General features: G+C 42.7%; 1 protein-coding gene across 2 annotated transcripts in view; it reads left to right on the top strand.

The window, feature by feature from the left end:
• LOC137323553 (protein mono-ADP-ribosyltransferase PARP14-like) overlaps window positions 1–19,236 on the top strand; it is a 91,656-nt gene that overhangs the window by 52,019 nt on the left and 20,401 nt on the right. For both annotated transcript variants that reach the window (XM_067987157.1, XM_067987155.1), the window contains exons 15-21: window positions 25–87; window positions 2,071–2,247; window positions 2,978–3,144; window positions 8,374–8,497; window positions 12,829–12,891; window positions 13,784–13,960; window positions 17,801–17,980. In XM_067987157.1, the coding sequence (XP_067843258.1) occupies window positions 25–87; window positions 2,071–2,247; window positions 2,978–3,144; window positions 8,374–8,497; window positions 12,829–12,891; window positions 13,784–13,960; window positions 17,801–17,980 (951 nt within the window). The remainder of the gene's footprint in view (window positions 1–24; window positions 88–2,070; window positions 2,248–2,977; window positions 3,145–8,373; window positions 8,498–12,828; window positions 12,892–13,783; window positions 13,961–17,800; window positions 17,981–19,236) is intronic.

Below are 19,236 nucleotides of genomic sequence, written 5' to 3'. Positions count from 1 at the left end.
CTTTGTTGTGCCATTGTTTTTCAGGCGTCTCTGGGGCAATATTTGCAGCAGCTGGCAGTACTGTCAGGGATGAATGCCAGACATTGGGTAAGTTACAGATATATATTGACATGAATAATATTAAAAATGCACTCCAGAGTACTAGAGCTTTGAGTACTCGTGAGACATACAATTTATATCATCAATCTCTAATGATCAAAATTTTTGCCTTTGTGAACAGAATTGAAGGTTGATTGAGCAAGATTTATTTTTCTCTAGTAGTGGTCATGGTGACCTGTTGGCATGGTTAGAGTGGTCAACCTAGGCACAATTAGTCATGGTCTTTGTCAGTACATAAATTTCAAATTTTAACATTGTTGTACATTTGTTCTTTGTGACTATTGAAGTGAACTACCTAACAATTAAGGCAGCATCTATGAAGAGAGAAATAAAGGGTTAACGTTTTAGGTCAATGTTCTTCTGTCAGAATGCTGTGACAAAAGATCATCGACGTGAACCTTCTGACGACAGGTCCTTGACCTGAAACGTTAACACTGTTTCTCTCTCCACAGAACGCTGCCTGACCTGCTGAGTGTTTCCAGCATTTTCTGTTGTTATTTCAGATTTCCCAGCATTTGCAGTATTTTGCTTTTTGCTATTTAGCAATTAATTTCAGTTAAACCAAATCTAGAATGGCTGTTTGAAACACTGAAATGCAGGATTTGACCAGGAATGACCATTGTCCCCATTGTGGTCCAAATGCCTGGTCACAAGTTCAAAAAATATCATGATATACTCTTATATCCTATCACAATTCAGACTTTCTCATGTCCAACAAAAATAATCAGCTCCCATAGTCAAGCTTGTATTTCCTATGAACTGAAGCAACACCTAATGCACAAGTTAATCTGGGATAGCATGCCCTGGGAGAACAATAAACACATTTCTTGTCTCTGATTTACATGTGGGAATTGCACCATGTGCCCAGGTCATTTAAAAGATGATTAATGTCAGTCCTGCCAGGCACTTTCATAGCAGACTAACCTGCCAATCATTCACAGACGATTTAAATTCCGGACTTTATTCAATTTTCATCAGTACTCAGGGATGAGTTAAATTCAGAGCTGTGCATCCATGTTCCCTAAATAGGTATCAAATACCTTGCGCTGGCTGTGCAGTTATCCGCTGCTCCCTTTGCTGTGTTATATTCCGCCGATAATGCTCCTGCGCTCACGCCGCCTCGCTCGCTCGCACCCCCTCCAGCCGAGATTCATTTACAGTGGCAAGTTTAACAGTGAATTGTTGAGGTTAGTCCAAATAGAGGAGCAGTTTTGAGCCACATAATGAAAGAGTTAATGAGACAAACTGGTCAGATGTGCGCCTTTGAAAAGCATTTTTTGCAGATCTTTCAGGCAAACGTATGTGGGAAGGAGTAATTTCTTGATCCTGCCCAGTTACTGTCTTTCTGGGAATTACACAGACATTCTGAGCTATGAAATCACTTGTTGACTTTGCATATAGACCAGAATTGTAACTAATTGGTACTCCATAAATGTTGACATGATAATAATGCCTATGCTTCAAAAGTAATTGATTGGCTGTGAAGCACTATGGGACATCCTGAGCTTTGAAGGCACTATATAAATGCAAGTCTTGCTTGTTTCTAATACCCATAAAACCTTTTGAAATACAGCCTTGCCTTTGAGAAGCCAATCTACCAAACAGAAGTACTTATTTGAACAATAGACAATAACCTCTATAACACATACACAAAGGCATGCCGATGTCCACTTACGGTGTTTGACAAGTGCTGTCTATACGTGGCTATCCTGATTAGATTAGATTGTAGCCTAACCGCCTAATGATACATGTTAATTGTATCTAGTATTTGGAGATGCTTGCTGAGTTGCTTTCCCAAATGCAAATATTTGTTCAAAATGAGCTGCGTTTTTATGCATTAAAAAGAGAGCAAAAAGAATAATAATTATGTTCTTAGCCGGCAGTTGTACAAGCTACTTAAAAGCATTGCTGTTATTAAGTAGAGAAAATAAATGTACTTTTTATTTAACTTTGTGCCTATGATTTCTTTAGGTTCTCAGCCTAACGGTGGTGTTGTAGTTACCAGAAGTGGAAATCTTACCTGCGATTACATCATACATATGGTCGGTCAAACAGATCCAGTTATGATTACAGCCTCCATAGAAAAAGTATTGCAAGAATGTGAAAAAAAACAGATTTCTACAGTATCTTTCCCTGCTTTAGGAACAGGTAACTGCGGTCAAGACCATTAGTACTTTTTTTCCTGCCAATTTCCTCTCCTCCACATCATTCCTCTCCTGAAGGTATTGATTCTTGCTGGTGTACAGTTGCCTTTCAGCACCTCTCACAAATGTCCTTTATTCATGTGTGACTCTTGACAGTGAGCATCATCTGGTTATTCAACTTTAGTGATGTCACAGCCGGACATAATTCTTTCCTTATCCAACCCATACGCACTTACAGCAGCTGTTGTCCTCAATAACAATCAGGTGTAATAACTCTGGCAAATTTTTCACCATCCCAACCCAAGGGTGCTGAGGCCAACTTTAGCATCTCCACTGCTGCCTTGGCTGAGATCAACTAACTCAGCACAGACAGGAGATCAAATTGGAGACCTATGTATGGTCTGTAACCAATGAAAATGTTTAATTACATGTGCTAATGTTGCTTCCTTGCTATCTTCAGCTTCCATGTTAGAACTTTTTTTTAACAGACTTTCTTAATGGATAAAATGCATAATGTTAACACTGCTCGAATCATGAGCTGTGTGCCTGGTATTTCCTACTCCATGTTCAATAATAAATAGGCAAAAGAGGTTCCAAATTAGCATCTCATTGAATGTGATACCTATGATAGAACCCACTAATTTGACCAAGGACATGTCTAACAATGATTTTCATGCTCTTCAGTTTTCAGTCCATTTTAATTTAATTTTGCTAAGACCTTGTCCTTTCTACAGGTATAGGAGGAGTCAAGCCACAGGACGCTATGGAAAGCATGTTGACTGGATTCGAAAATCATTTGTCACAAAACAAACCATCAGCCATTAGACTCATTTACATTGTTGTCTTCGAGCCTAAAATGTATGATGTCTTTCTTAATGTCTTGCAACAAAAATCACAACAGGTACGAATAAATTTAAAATTAGCTGCGGTATTTTGCAATCTTATAAGGAAAGTATTCGTAGCCAGTGCATTCCGCATCAATGTAGGATCCTGAAAATAAATCTCTTTATCTTCATATATCTACCCTTCAGAAATCCAGTTTCAGAGTTAAAAGGGCCAATTTTGACTTAGTTCACCGGACGGTAGCAGCCCTAAAATCCGAGTGCAGCACTCACCGTCCCATTCCTGCTCTTATCCCGCAGTGTCCCTCAGATAAGTCCTTAAAAGGGACCGGGAGAGGGGGCGGGAGGGGTGCAGTCGGGGAGGGTGGTATCCGGTAAAGGGAGTGGGGGCGACCGGGAGGGAGGGTAGTGGAGATCGGAAGGAGGACAGCGGTGATTGTGATTGGGAAAGGTAGGCAGCAGTAGGCGGCGATCGAGAAGGGTAGAGGCCAGGATCGGGATGGTAGGCAGCGGTGAAGGGGTGGGGGAGAGTGTCAAGATCGCAATGGGGATATGTGAGCGGTGGCTGGCAGCGACCTGCATGGTTTTAACGTTAGGTCAGGAGGAGCCCTCCTTCTCTTGGCAGCTCCCTATTCAGGTAAGTATATTTTAAACACTTACCTTGTTGGTTGCGGCCTGCAGCGGTCCCTTTAATGACCGCATGTTAGGCCACATGTAGACCTGGTTTTCCTGAATGCAGCCAGCCTGGCATTGGCTGTGTTCAAGGCAACCCAAAATTGCAGAGGGGGCTTGAAACAGGCGGCCCCTTATTTGAATATGCAAAGTGTCCAACACCTGTTTCAGGCATGGCCCCTGGACACCCATTTTTTTGCTTATACCAATATGGCGGGAGACACACTTCCAGCTTGTAATGAGTGTGCACTACCTGCCCGCCATATTGAAGGCTTAGGAATTTGATTGGCGCCTGAAAAACAGGCGCTGTGCAGTCAAGTTTTTAGACCAATATGTTTTAATGCAAATTGTTAGAATACAAATATAATGAATACAAATAGATAGGGTCTGACTACAGGGCATATTAGTGTATTGATGCATACACCACAACGTAATAAGGCAGTCTAAGATACCTTGTATAGTAAAAAGGGCTTCTCTGTGGATGTATCATGAAAAGGCAGATTACTTCCCCAGAGAAAAGGAGTGATAATCGGAGATACAGTCACCCCATGTGATTTTTGTCAGTCACTTAGTGGCTGAAAAGTAACATAAATGGATAAGGATGAGGACTTTGAAAGGCTAGAATAATGAGGACTGTACGCTTTAGAACTAAGATTGAGAGGGGATTTGAAAATGATGAAAGGAATGGACAGATTTGGGGAGGATTTTTAACCCCCAAGGACAGGTGGATGGGAAGGTAAAAATGTCAAAATTCTCAAAATTCTCCAACACGCCCACTTCCGGGTTTAACGGGGGGGTGTTTGGGTGAGTGCGAGTAACCTACTTGCCGGAGGCATGTCGCTCGTTATATGGTAAGAAGGCTCATTTGAAGAGATTTAACCAGGGATTTAAAATTAACGCCTCCAGCATGGGATTATCGGAGCTCGGGAATCTCGTCACTGAAACGGAGGCGGGAATGAGTGGCATTTCATGGGGGTGTTTAAACTTCTGATTCCCCAATATGAATAGAGGCTCAGTGCTTACAGCTGCTTTCTCAGTTCCTTCTGGCAAATGTTTTGCTGAGAGTTCTTGTGGTGACACAAGTGTTGCAGAAATTCGGAGGCTTTCAAACGGACAACATCAGGTTTGGCGGGGGAGTGGGGGAGGCGCCATGGTGCTTTCAATTGGATTTCGGACGAGGAAGACAATCACCATCCACAGCAGCAAGATCGTGCTGTGGTGGAAGCTACAGGTGCACAAGAGAGAGGTGCACGAGAGAGGAGAACAGAGTGGAGAGCAACAGAGGGGCCGAGGTCGTAAGAGGCACTACCCACGTGAGAAGGTCCGCAGACGGAGGCTCAGTTTCCTTGACCTCTCTGAAGAGCAGTGCCTACACAGGCTCAGATTGACGCAGCAGGTGGTCGCAGACATCTGCAGCCTCCTAGAAGAAAAGCTTCTCCCTGCTGGACCTGGTGGCCACACATTTCCAGTCACAGTTAAAGTCACCACTGCTCTCAATTTTTTTGCCTTTGGCTCATGCAGGTGTGCGCCAGATTCTCTGGGAGTTGCCATGATGCTTTTATGCTGCGGCAGTCCTACATCCCCAAAATCTGGAATTAAAATACTAGCATCAGTAACGGTGGCCATGAAACTAATGGATTGTCGTAAAAACCCATCTGGTTCACTAATGTCTCTTAGGGAAGGAAACCTGCCGTCCTTACCCGGTCTGGCCTGTATGTGACTCCAGACCCACAGCAATGTGGTTGATTCTTAATTGCCCTCTGAAATGGCCTAGCAAACCACTCAGTTGTAAAATCTCGCTAAAAAAGTTATTATAAGAATAAAACCGGACGGACCACTAGGCACCAGACACGACAAAGGCAAACCAAGCCCAGTCGAACCCTGCAAAGTCATCCTCACGAACATCTGGGGACTTGTGCCAAAATTGGGAGAGCTGTCCCACAGACTAGTCAAGCAACTGCCTGATGTAGCCATATTCACAGAATCATACCTTTCAGCCAACGTCCCAGACTCTTCCATCACCATCCCTGGGTATGTCCTGTCCCACCGGCAGGACAGACCCACCAGAGGTGGCGGTACAGTGATATACAGGCAGGAGGGAGTGGCCCTGGAAATTCTCAACATTGACTCTGGACCCCATGAAATCTCATGGCATCAGGTCAAACATGGGCAAGGAAGCCTCCTGCTGATTACCACCTACCGCCCTCCTGGAACTCCCTTCCAAACAGCACTGTGGGAGAACCTTCACCACACGGACTGTAGCGGTTCAAGAAGGTGGCTTACCACCACCTTCTCAAGGGCAATTCGGGATGAGCAATAAATGCTGGCCTCACCAGTGACGTTCACATCCCATGAACGAATTAAAAAAAAATTACACAGCAGTGAGGATTGGAGGTGGAGGACGACCTAAGCGCTCATCAATCATCTTCTGATGATGAGACCATTGAAGAAGAAGAGGAGGAAGAGAAGCAACATGGAGACGGGGCACCCATCGCCAGAGCAGCCACGTACATTGCTGCTCGAAGGTTCAGTTAGTTGACGGTAAAAATTTAAAATGAAATCCTCTGCTTCTCATAGTTCAGTGATTTATGAAATAAAATCAACGTGTGTCAGAGTTATTTTAATTCTGTCACCAGACATCTGCGGGTTCCTAGTCTCTCCATCTCCGATTATCAGGGATGCAGAGGTGCCACTTATCTCCATGGCCTCTTCCTTTGCATCTGTCAGCTGCACGATTTGTGGCAGGCCACCTCCAGTCTTCTCCCTCTCCCTTGCATTTTGCGCTCTTTTCTCCTACAAAGGGGTAAAGAACAGACCTATGAGTGACTGTAAGTCACGCATTCATTCACCCGATGGATACAGTGCATCCGGTGAGGGCGACTATGAGACAGATGCATCACATTGCATAAGGATTGGGGTGAGAGGCAATGGTGGATTGATAAATGTGGAGGTGAGGAAGTGCATAAAAAGTGAACCACGGGTGCTTTTGAAACTTAAGTGGGTGTGAGGAATGATGTGATGGAGTACGATTGGCAAGACAGAGTGGGGGGGGTGGTTGTTGTACACCACAGGATGTATGTGAATCAGCAACTGTACTCCCTTTTCCTGACCTGGTCATTAAACCGCTTCCTGCACTGTATCCAAGCACCGGATACAATGCTGTTGCTACTCACCTCCTCAGCCACCTCCAACCACACCTTCTTGGTGATATCAACAGGTTTCTTCCTCCCATTGCTGGAGTAAATTATCTCCCTCCTGCTCCTGACTACACCCATCAGTAAGTCAAGGGAAGCATCATTAAATCTGGGTGCTGGCCTTGCTCGTCCTGAATCTAGCTTCAATAACTCTCACCTTCTTCTTCCAAAATCTCCTAACTCCTCCGAATTCCATTCTTGCATTGGCCCTTTAAATAGTGGAGTTTCAATCGTGTGATGAGGGCTTGCATCACGCCCGCTGACGCAACTTGGAAACGCGAAACCCGGAAGTAAAATTATAATTGGGCAGTCAGGTTGAAATCGGAGATTCCAGCCTGCTAAATTTTCTTCCGCGCGCAATTCCACCCCCCTCCCCCAGCCCCTGCTTGGAATCACCTCTGCGTTAATATCCAGGCCATTATTTCCAGCAGAGCTAAATTAAAGACAAGAGGCTATGATATCAAGATAAGCAGTAAATACAGGAGGAGATCAGAAGAAATATTTTCATGCCAAGATATACCAGACTGTGGAAAGCTTTACCACAAGTGGTGACCAATGTTAAATCAATTACAACATTTAAGAAGATACGGATTAATTATTTAAAGAAGAATTTAAAAATATGGGGAGAGAGCAAGAAAATGAGCTTGTGTAAAATCAGCCCTCTTTAGCCCCATGCTAAGACTCTATAGGGGTCGATTTTAACTCCCCCCTACCTGGCAGAAACCAGGCAGAGGGGCATTTAAAATGAAGCACGGGAACTTACCCATTCCTTTCCTGCCCCTATCTGGGAAGAATACTTGCCGCAATCCAGTGGGGTCATTCAGGCCCGATCTGCTATTTTAACCTGAGGCCTGAGCGGGGGAGCAGTGGTGGCGTCTCCACCAGGCCAAAGCTTCCTGGAACAGGAGCCAGGGCCCGAAGAGGCCCAGCAAGATACGTTGTTTACATTTTTTGGCAGTTTCATCGTAGGGCAGGAGGATCAGAAGTGTTCCTCCGGGTCGTGTGACGAAACCTTCCCTGTCCCGAGTTTCCCTTCCCTCTCCCTGACCGGGTTTCCCTTCTCGGAGCAGTTACCTTGTGTCGAGGACCATTCCCCTGCGTCCTCAGCGGCAGCATCACGCCACCTGATTTTAACAGCTATATTGGTCGGGAAGTCGGCAAGTGCCATGTTAATGAGGCCTAGCCGTTAAAATCAGCCGAACCTCCCTGCTATCGCTCCTGGGTGGGCCGGTGGGCCGGTGGGCCAGCAGGTCGCTTTGTCACTCGAGAGTTAAGATCGAGTCCTGTGTTTCTATAGTGGAAGCCCGAGAACAGATTGAATGCTTGCTCTCTTGGTCAGAATGAAGCACAAATGTAAAGAAAAAAAATAACATGGACACAAAATATTCTAATAATTTTAAAATTCACCATTTTTCCCTTCAGAAAATGAACACTATAGAAATAAACATTGGCAAAGTAAAAGTGCAGGCTGTTCACGGTGACATCACAGCAGAACGGACTGATGCGATTGTAAACAGCACTAATATCAACCTTAACCTAAACACTGGTGAGTGACAAGTTTTGATTTGTTCACGCATCTGTTTTTCAGATTTTCATTTCTTTAAAATCAATTCCTGTAGATTTCCTTGTGATCTATGTGCCATCACTTTCTAAAGTGCAACCTGCAACTACTTGATCTGGTTCAGCCTCACTTATCTTTTCTTCAATTGTTCTTGGGATGACCGCAACAATGGTAAGGTTGGATTTATGATTAGTTGTCCTCGCAAAGTGGTGGTGAGCCTTCTTGAACCATTGCAATCTTTGTGGTGATGGTGCTCCCATGATAGTGTAAGGTAGGGAATTCAAGCACTTTGACTCAGATGATGATGAAACATTGGTATATGTCCAAGTCAGGATGGTGCTTGACTTGTAGGGGAACTTGGAGGTAATGATGTTCCCATGACATTGATATTCTTGGCCTTCTTGGTGGTACATGAAAGTTTCTTGCTGCATAGAAGGTATTATGTAGATGCAGATTGTTGTTGTAGTTGAGGCGAATAGCATAGATGCATTTAAGGGGAAGCTAGATAAGTATATGAAGGAGAAAGGAATAGAAGGATATATTGATAAGGTGAAATGAAGTAAGGTGGGGGTAGGCTCGTGTGGGGCATAAACACCGGCGTAAACTTGTTGGGCCGAATGGCCCGTTACTGTGCTGTAAATTCTGTGTAATTCTATGCTGCTGGGGAGAGAGGTGCTGTCAAAGTTAGCTTGGCAAGTTGCTGCAGTGCATCCTGTAGATAGTATGTAGTGCAGCCACAGTGCACCGGTGATGGAGGGGGTGAATATTGCATGTATGCTGATTCAAGAAAAACTTAGATTTATGCACCATCATTCATGCCCTCAGGACACAGAAAAGCAATTCAGAGCCAATGGTTTAGTTTTGAAGTGTATTCACTGCTTATATGTAGGCAAAAGGAGCAGCTAGTTTGTGTAAAGCAGGGTCCCCCAAACAGCAAGATGTAACCTGCAACTACATTGTCTGCCATCGGTTCAGCTTCACTTAATTACTGCACGCATGTTGGTTAAGGAAAGGACTTGCTTTTATATAATGCCCTTCAGATATCGTAAGGCACTTAACAGCCAATGAATTATTTTTGCGGTGTAGTCACCGCTGTTTTGTATGCAAACACGGCAGTCAATTTGCACACAGCAAAGTCCCACATACAATAAATGATAAAAAGACCCTTTAATCTGTTCTTGATGGTGTTTATTGAGCGAAGACTGTTGGCCAGGACACCAGGAGAGCACCCTGTTCTTATTTGAATAGTACCATAGGATACTTTATGTGAACCTGGACAAGTAGGTTCCTGCATTACAACAGTGACTACAATTCAAAAGCACTTCATTGGCTGTAAAATGTTTTGAGACATCCTGAGGTTGTGAAAGGCAGTATATAAATGCAAGTTCTTTCTTTCTTTAGATGGGAGCTCAGTTAGCACATCTAACAATACAGCACTCACTCAGTATGACACTGAATTGTCAGCCCAGATTGTGTATTTAAATTCTGGAGTGAGCCTTAAATTCTGAGTCAGGCGAGATTGCTACCAACTGAGCCAACCTGATAAATGATTACATGAAATGTCTGATAGTGTTTGTTTTTTAGAGGCCTATTGCAGTTGAGCTGTTAATGCAATATGCTCTTTTATGGTTTACCACCATGAAAAAAAGCTTAAAAAATGTGTTTTGAAAAAGTGGTGCCACTTCAATTGTGTTAAACTATGAAGAGAATTGATTTCAAAGATGATATAGTTATAGACAGGAGTGCTCATCACTGTTATCTTTCCTATCTTGTCCTTAACCCCATCTATCACCATCTTTCCTGAAGATATTGTTGTTCCCAGATATATAGTTTAAAGATCTTGGTGCAATGGAGTAGAGTTTAGGTGAATAGGAAGGCTACCTTGTGAAGAAACATCTTGGCCCAATACCCATTTGGAGTTTTTGGATGTCCTGTTCTGATGCCTCTACTGGCTTGTAAAATCACTCAGTTTATACTAAGGGTGGTGCTGTGAGTCTGTATATCTGGGGCGGGGCGGGGGGGGGGGGGGGGGGGAAGGCCATTCGTGATCACTCCCATCATTTCTTCCCCTAGCCCATAATTCACTTACCCTCCCACGCAGCAGTTTTCAGTTACCTTCCCTGGGTACTACAAAAAAAATAGCAAATGAAAAAACAGTACAAGCTATTTGGGTGATCAAGGACAGTGAGATCCTTTTCTTTAGAATCCAGTGGAGCCTGTTTGCCAGTTTGTGCCTAGAACTTCAAAGCAGCTTTGATCTCAAGTCAACATCTGAGATGGGGTTATATCAGTCCAGAGAGGCAGAGCTCACACTATTTAGTTTTCAAATTAGATACTGGATTTGGAGGATTTAACATGAAAATATAACATCTGTTTGATGTCTAACAAGAAGAAAGGCAAGTTTCAGACTTCAGTATCATGAAAGTATAAAACTGTGACATAGTACAACTAGCCCAGAATCATTCATTGTCAGACTAGAGTTGCTCCTGTACAAACTAATCATTTACGTCAAGGTTTTATAATGTAGTCAAAGAGTTTGCAGAAGTTATTCTAACTAGGATGCCGAAGTGCCTAGCCTGCCACGGTGCTGCAGTCTGGTGATGGGAAATAAGATTGGCACCCCATCCACTACCCTAAACATTCACTCCCTTCACCTCAGGCGCACAGTGGCTGCAGTGTGTACCATTCACAGGATGCACTGCAGCAACTCGCCAAGGCTTCTTCAACAGCACCTCCCAAACCCGTGACCTCTATCACCTAGAAGGACAAGAGCAGCAGGTACATGGGAGCAACACCACCTGCACGTTCCCCTCCAAGTCACACACCATCCCGACTTGGAAATATATCGCCGTTCCTTCATCGCTGGGTCAAAATCCTGGAACTCCCTTACTAACAGCATTGTGGGAGAACCTTCACCACACGGACTGCAGTGGTTCAAGAAGGCGGCTCACCACCACCTTCTCAAGGGCAATTAGGGATGGGCAATAAATGCCGGCCTCACCAGCGACGCCCACATCCCATGAATGAATTTTTAAAAAGCAGACAAAGATCAACAGCTTGGTTGATAAATCATGCAGAAATTGTTCTTCTGTACAAACTATCTAGTTATTTACATCATCTGTACGTCAAAAGCAAAGGCTTTTCTTCAAAAAAGTCACTGAGAATGTTACGAATAAAGCAGATAGATCAGATCCTTTCTGTTCTGTTTTATCTTAAATACGCCTTGTAATGCAAGACTACGTACACCGTTAACACATCCTAAAATATCCATTAATTAGATGCTGTAATTTGGAAACTTTACATCAGAGGGACAATTTTGCATCTTTTAGTTTTCATGCCTTGCATGTGCATGTGAATAATATTAATTATGGGACAACCATTCATGTGGGGTTTATTTTCTTGACAGTGGACAGGTGCAAAAGTAAAACTCACATGAAAATAACCGGTTCTTTTCTCTTTTATAATTTTCTCCCCTCCCCGAGTGAATGCGTTGACTCCTTGCTGGAGTCCAGGTCCAGGGGCACCTCCAGTATCTTCCCAAGTTATTATTATTATTTGTATGTGAGCCTTGACAGCAAGTGATGGCAAGCTTCACAATTACCATGAAAGCTTCACAACTAAGCCCAATCTTGTCCTCATCTGATGTCCACACATGTACACTTTCAGTTGGTGTCACAGGATAGTGATTGGGAAAGGGGACGCTGACCAATTTTCCTCCTTCCCTAACCCAAGCTAAAAGCAGTGGCCTAGAAGCAGGCCATCTGCCCTGGCCTCTTGCCCAGAGGCGACATCTGACCAGAGAAAGGGGTTCCTTCCAGGAGAGAAAATGGAGAACAAATGAGGATGCGTGTCCTTATTGGAGATTGCTATATCATCAGAAAATAAGGTCATATCACCACAGCATGAATCATATGGCAAAACGCTATGGCAGGCTGAGTTACATTGTCAAGCACTGAAATAGGGCTGCATATAGTGACACCACTATTCCCGGCCAGAATGGAAATGATTGGGTCATTCCCCCGTAAATTACGCCTGGAGACGGCGCTGCTGCAATGACTGGGATTGATTTTACGTAGATAATTTGTATGTAACTATGTTGCTTTGCTTTTTGCTGAGTAAATAAACTTTGTTTGCTATAAAATACACTTGCTTGCTGTAAGTCCTGCTGTAAGTCTCACCCACCTCCAACTCATTGGCTGGCACAATTGTGTCAATAGACACTCGCTGAAAGCGACAAATCTTAAATACAAAAGTTGAGATCTTTCAAAAATTGTAATTGTCTTTCAGCGCTAATAACTAACTTCTTTATCTTTCAGGGGTTTCTGATGCTATTCTAAAAGCAGCCGGCCAATCATTAGTGGATGAATGTAAGCAACTCGGTGAGTAATTGCATGGCATCAATCTCTTCATGTGGGTAAATTTAATGTAGACAAGTGCAAATTACTGCATATAGGAAGGAAAAATGTACTCCGTGAACGGTGGTGAAGTAACTAAGGAAGAAGCTGAAAGAGATCTAGGAGTCATAGGAGAGTCTATGTTAAACATTTCCAAGCAATGCAGAGCAGCAATCAACAAAGCCAACAGAATACAAGCCAGAGGAAATCATGATCAAACTATACAGTGCTCTGGTCAGATGGCACCATGAATACTACAGTCCAGTTCTGGTTGTTAAAGCACAAGAGAGACATTCAAGAATTGGAGGCAGTGCACAGAGGAGCCACAAGGCTATTCTCAAGTGTCAAAAGTCAGAGTTATGAGGGAAAAAAAGGGAGAAACTTGTTTTTTCAGCTTGAAAAGGAAGTGTCTGAGAGGTGACCATATAGATGCATATAAGGGACTGGAAATGGTCATTCTGAAATACTACTTAAAATTAAATTGCAAGAATAGGACAAGGAGAGGCAGATTCAAAGTATTAAAAGGTAAATTTAGGAAATTCTCCTTCACACAAAGAGTAATGAATATATGGAATAGACTTCCATATAGAGCAGTGAAGGCAAAAACACTCAAATCATTTAAGAAGCAATTGGATGCTGGAATGGGGAGACTCTGGGGTAATTCTGGATGGATGAATTTAGATGGACCGAATGGCATTCCTCATCCATAACTAGCTTGTGACCTTGTGAGGTTCTGGATGATGTCCTTTTCAGTATAACATCTATCAACTTTTGAATTTACAGAGTGATAATAAGTATGTACTAACAACGAGTTATTGAATTGATGACAATTGAAGTAATTTTGAGCTAAGTTAGACTTCTCTTTTCTTCACCATAGGAGTCCAAAACAGTGATAGTGTTGCAACCACAAAGGCAGGAAATCTTCGAGTAAAATACATTCTACATTTGGTTGAGTGGACTAGAATGCAAAATACAAAAGCATCTTTTGGCAAGATTCTGAAGGAATGTCAAAAGCTAAAAATAAGTTCTGTGTCTTTCCCAGCAATGGGAACAGGTATGTTTTAGTACAAAATGTATGTGGTATATCGAGTGCCTTTATACTAAGATATGTTATATAGAAAATATATAATAGAGTATAAGGTGGTCCAGTAACTCCAGTGTGACACTATTGTACTCCCAAGTACAAAACACAAGTTTGAAACACAATCTTTGCTCCTTTTTACACTCAGGCCTCCTGCTGATTGTTTACTATTCTCAGCTGCACAATCCAGGAAATCATTTGGAAGATATCCCTTCCCCACACTGTTAAAGAACAGAACCAAGTGATGACATTGACAGTTCCCAGGGAAATGTCCCTGAGGGATAGTCCCAGCCTCTTTGACTATTCAATTAAAAAAACACAACAAAAAAAATCTGGAAATAAAAAAAGAGCTGATACCAGTAAAAGTGACCACGAAGCTGTCAAATCGTGGAAAACCCAACCAGTTCATTAGTGCTCTTTAGGGAAGGAAACCTGCCGTTCTTAGCGGTCTGGCCTATATGTCACTCCAGCTCCCACACCAACGTGGTTGACTCTTAACTGCCCTCTGAAGTGGCCTAGCAAGCCACTCAGTTGTATCAATCCGCTAAAAAGGAATAAAAGAATAAAATCAGATGGACCACTCGGTTGTGACCTAGGCATCGAATCAGGACATCACAAAGACACACCCAGCCCAGTCAACCCTGCAAAGGCCTCCTCGCTAACATCTGGGGACTGGTGCCAAAGTTGGGAGAGCTGTCTCAAAGACTAGTCAAGCAATAGCCTGATTTAGTCATACTTACAGAATCCTATCAATCAACCCCAATATCCCAGATTCCCCCATCACCATCCCTGGGTATGTCCTGTCTCACTGGCAGGACAGACCCACCAGAGGTGAGGGCACAGTGGTATACAGTCAGGGGGAGTGGCCCTGGCAGTCCTCAACGTTAACTCTGGATCCCATGAAGTCTCATAGCTTCAGGTCAAACATGGGCAAGAAAACCTCCTGGTGATTACCACTTACCGCATTCCCTCAGCTGATCAATCATCACTCCTCCACTTAAAGGATTCACTGAGGGTATCAAAGGCGAAGGTGGGGAATTTCAATGCCCATCGCCAAGAGTGGCTCAGTAGTACAACCACTATCCAAGCTGGCCAAATCCTGAAGAACAGAGCTGCCAGACTGGGCCGCTGGGTAAAAATCCTGGAACTCCCTACATAACAACATTGTGGGAGCACTTTCACCACACGGACTGTAGTGACTCAAGAAGAACCACCACCTTCTCAAGGGCAACTAGGGATGGACAATAAATGCTGGCCTTGCTAGCAATGCCCACAAACCCGAGAATTAATTTTCAAAAAAGCACTGTGTAGGTTGTTCACTTTATCTCATCATGCTACAAGAAAAGCCATATATGCATACAGAGAAGTACAAGACTGATTCCAATTGTAAATGAAATGAGCTATGAGAAAACATTAGAGAAATTAAAGCTTCAAATCTAGATTTTCTGCTCAGGCAAAAACCCAAGTGGAATAACAGCGTAGCCCCATTAGTGCCTGCCCAAAATCAAGTATGCTGACCCCACAGAAGTATTATGGGTCAGCCTGACTTTAATAATTGCAGCCAGGAAAAGGTTGCCTTCTTCAGGCTGCTGGTTGCTTTTCCTTGGGCAGGTAATCGTACCTCGCCCTGTATCCTCAGATGTGGGTCCTGGTGGGCAGGCGGCATGGATCTCCAGTGCAGACTCTTCAGATTGGCCTCGCTCTGTTCCTCTTCCTGTATTCACTGTCTACAGAACATGGTTAACTGTGAAGAGTTAATGTGACTTTTGGAGAACAGACAGGTTGGTAGATTCCGCAAATGAAGAGGGCGCAGAAGAGATTCGCTGAGATGTATCAGGGATGAGAAACTTCAGTTATCTACAGACACTTCACAAATTCATGCTCTTTTCATTAGAGCAGAGAAGATTATTAGGTCTGATAGACCTGTTCAAAATTATGAAGAGTTTTGATAAGGTAAATAGGAGAAAAACTCTTTCCACTGGTCAATAAGTTGGTAACCAGAGAGCATAAATTTAAGATCACCACCAAAAGAATGAAGGGAGAGATTAAGAGATTTTTAAAAAAAACTTAGTGGCTTGCGAGAACATAAGAACATAAGAACATAAGAAATTGGAGCAGGAGTAGGCCAATCGGCCCCTCGAGCCTGCTCCGCCATTCAATAAGATCATGGCTGATCTGATCCCAACCACAAATCTAAAGAACACAAGAAGTCGGAGCAGGACCCGGCCACATAGCCCCTGGGCCCTCTCCGCCACCCACAGGGCATTGACCGATCCGAACTCAGCTTCATGTCCAATTTCCTGCCCGCTCCCCATAACCCCTAATTCCCTTTACTTCTAGGAAACTGTCTATTTCTGTTTTAAATTTATCTAATGATGTAGCTTCCACAGCTTCCTGGGGCAGCAAATTCCACAGACCTACCACCCTCTGAGTGAAGAAGTTTCTCCTCATCTCAGTTTTGAAAGAGCAGCCCCTTATTCTAAGATTATGCCCCCTAGTTCTAGTTTCACCCATCTTTGGGAACATCCTTACTGCATCCACCCGATCAAGACCCTTCACAATCTTATATGTTTCAATAAGATCGCCTCTCATTCTTCTGAACTCCAATGAGTAGAGTCCCAATCTACTCAACCTCTCCTCATATGTCCGCCCCCTCATCCCCGGGATTAACCGAGTGAACCTTCTTTGTACTGCCTCGAGAGCAAGTATGTCTTTTCTTAAGTATGGAGACCAAAACTGTATGCAGTATTCCAGGTACGGTCTCACCAATACCTTATATAACTGCAGCAATACCTCCTTGTTTTTATATTCTATCCCCTAGGACATGGGATAACCTATCAAAGGAAGAAGAATCTATAGTAGCTTTTAAAGGAAAGTGGAATATATAAAAAGGAAAAAAAAACCAAGGACAAAGGACAAGAGAATAGAGTTAAGTGGATAGCTCTTTCAGAGAGCTGACACAGTCATGATGAGCTGATTAACCTCCTTCTATGCTGTAAAATTGTATCTTCCTATTCCTTTTCATTCATGAAGCTAAGTTAAAGGGTAATCCATAATGGGAAACTCATTTGTGCTCTCTCTGAAGGTGGGAGGCAGCCCCAGGGAGAAGGTAAAAGGGCCAGTCACAAAGTAGTTGACAGTAGCAAAGAAAAAAATCCAAATTGGTGGAGAAATTAGGATTCTGTAAAGCTTTAAAATCCCTGTTTTTAAAGTTTTTTTAAGTTGACTTCCATCTTTTCCCCAAGCAGCTCGCAGCCCTGGATGCCATTGTTACTGGCAAGATCACCATTGGCTAGTCACCTGGCTGGCTTGTTACTTTAAGATCACAAGGTCCAATTGCTAAAAGTAAACAGTCCGAGTTTAGTAGTTTAGTGAGGGAAATTTACAGATTAGAATTTGTTTGTCAGCTTTAGGCTGCAGCTCAGCAGCACCCAGCATTTTAAAATTTGCAGCTGTAAGAAAGTGTGAAGTCTGGATTGTTACAGGATAAGGTTCTATTGTGGTTCCACCCTCCATGACCAAACAGCATGCTGTCACTCACTGTTTAGGCTTACATATGAAGAATGGTCACTTGAGCGAAGTACTGTAAGTTAACTGCAGTCTGTGGAACTGTACCCCATCAAAGAGTCAATGCCTTCAGAAGAGGGGAGAAAATTACAGTAAAAATTGAAAATTAAAATACAGTAGAAATAATTGGTGGCAAAACAATGTAATCAAGGATTTTAATAGTTTGATTACCTTACAGCCTTTGTTTTATTGAACTTTCTCATTGCACTGTATTTAACCATACAAATCTGCTACCTTTTTGTTTAGGGAAAGGAAAATTGAATCCCAGTGATGTTGCCAATGCACTGCTGGATGCAATAAATGATTATGTGGGAGGCTTCAATCAACCTTCACTGTCTCTGATAAGGATTATTTTGTTCAAACCACTAATGATGGAACAGTTTCGCCAGTTTATGGAGCAGCGTTTCAAAATTACGCAGTCTGCTGGTGAGGAACTATTTTAGTTAAAGTCAGCCCGATAATCCTGCAGGTGTTTTCCATAATGTTCAAAACCATTTCAGCAATTACCCCAATTTTGCACTGTTAGCGACAAGCTGTCGGAAGTCAGTTTTATCCACTGCTGCCGCACAATGTGCCATAACCTCAGAAGGGCCCCCCATGGGGCCAGTATAACATTCTCATTTGCGATACTAACCAGTCTTGTCACCTCATGGAACAAGACAACTAATTTAGTGCTAGATTGTGGTTAGTTTTGTGCTGTGGGTTGAATCCACTAAGAGTTGGGTTGAGACTGCCCAAACGCATTCCAAGCAAGACTCTTACCGGCAGCAGAGAGAAAGGAATGTTACCTCATCATTCTGGGCTGGGTTCAAAACCATGTCGAAGCCAAAAAATAGTGCTCTAGCCCATTTTTATTGTACTTTCCCCTTTTGAAATATAATTCATGATGTTAGCAATTTGTAGCTATTCACGTTGGGAAAAATCTACTAATATTTTGATACTGTCAGTCAAATTAATGACTGGTATATTCAGAAGGGGACGCTGTTTAGGGTTTATTATTGTCAGTGGTGAAGCTTTCTGCAGGCATATTAACATTTCTGTGTTTGCTATATTGTGGAGCTTGTTATATCTGTGTTTCCAGCTGAGTTAGAGAGAGATTGGGGTAGCTATTTGGGAGTAAACTTGATTAAATTTAAAAGCACCACAATTCAGCTTACTTACTTTGGCAAACTCAGACTCCAAAGACCACAAACAAATATTAATGTTAGAAAAAGGTCATAGAAGGTAGATTATGTTACATTAGAAAGAAAAAAGTATAGTTAAAATTAAAGCAAAAAGCAGGAAAGAGAGAATGGGGAGAAAGTGTGAGTGAGCACAATTAAAGGGGTAGAATATCCAATTTGGGTGCAATCAGGAAATTGGGCAGGGTAATAGAACATAATTGTTTCTTTTTTTCTTCGTTCCATTAAGAAGTATTCCTGGATATATTTAAGAGTGGTAACATGGTGCAGTTTTATTAATACAGCTAAAAAAGGGTTTATCACCAGAAATAAGCATTTTTAATAAGGGAGTAACCTGATTTAAAATCACTGCAAATGACTTTTAAAAAAAACTCTACTGAACCATTTAATAGTTTCATTGGTGTACACTAGTCAGTTTCTTCATAAATTAAATATTTTTTGATATGATAAAACTTTTAAAACATTCCAACCAGTGCCTGTGCGCCTAGGAAAATGAGCATA

This window comes from Heptranchias perlo, chromosome 7 (genome assembly GCF_035084215.1).
Source record: "Heptranchias perlo isolate sHepPer1 chromosome 7, sHepPer1.hap1, whole genome shotgun sequence".
NCBI lineage: Eukaryota > Metazoa > Chordata > Chondrichthyes > Hexanchiformes > Hexanchidae > Heptranchias > Heptranchias perlo.
The sequence above is the reverse complement of the archived record's forward strand: the minus strand, read 5'-3'. Positions and strand labels throughout refer to the sequence as shown.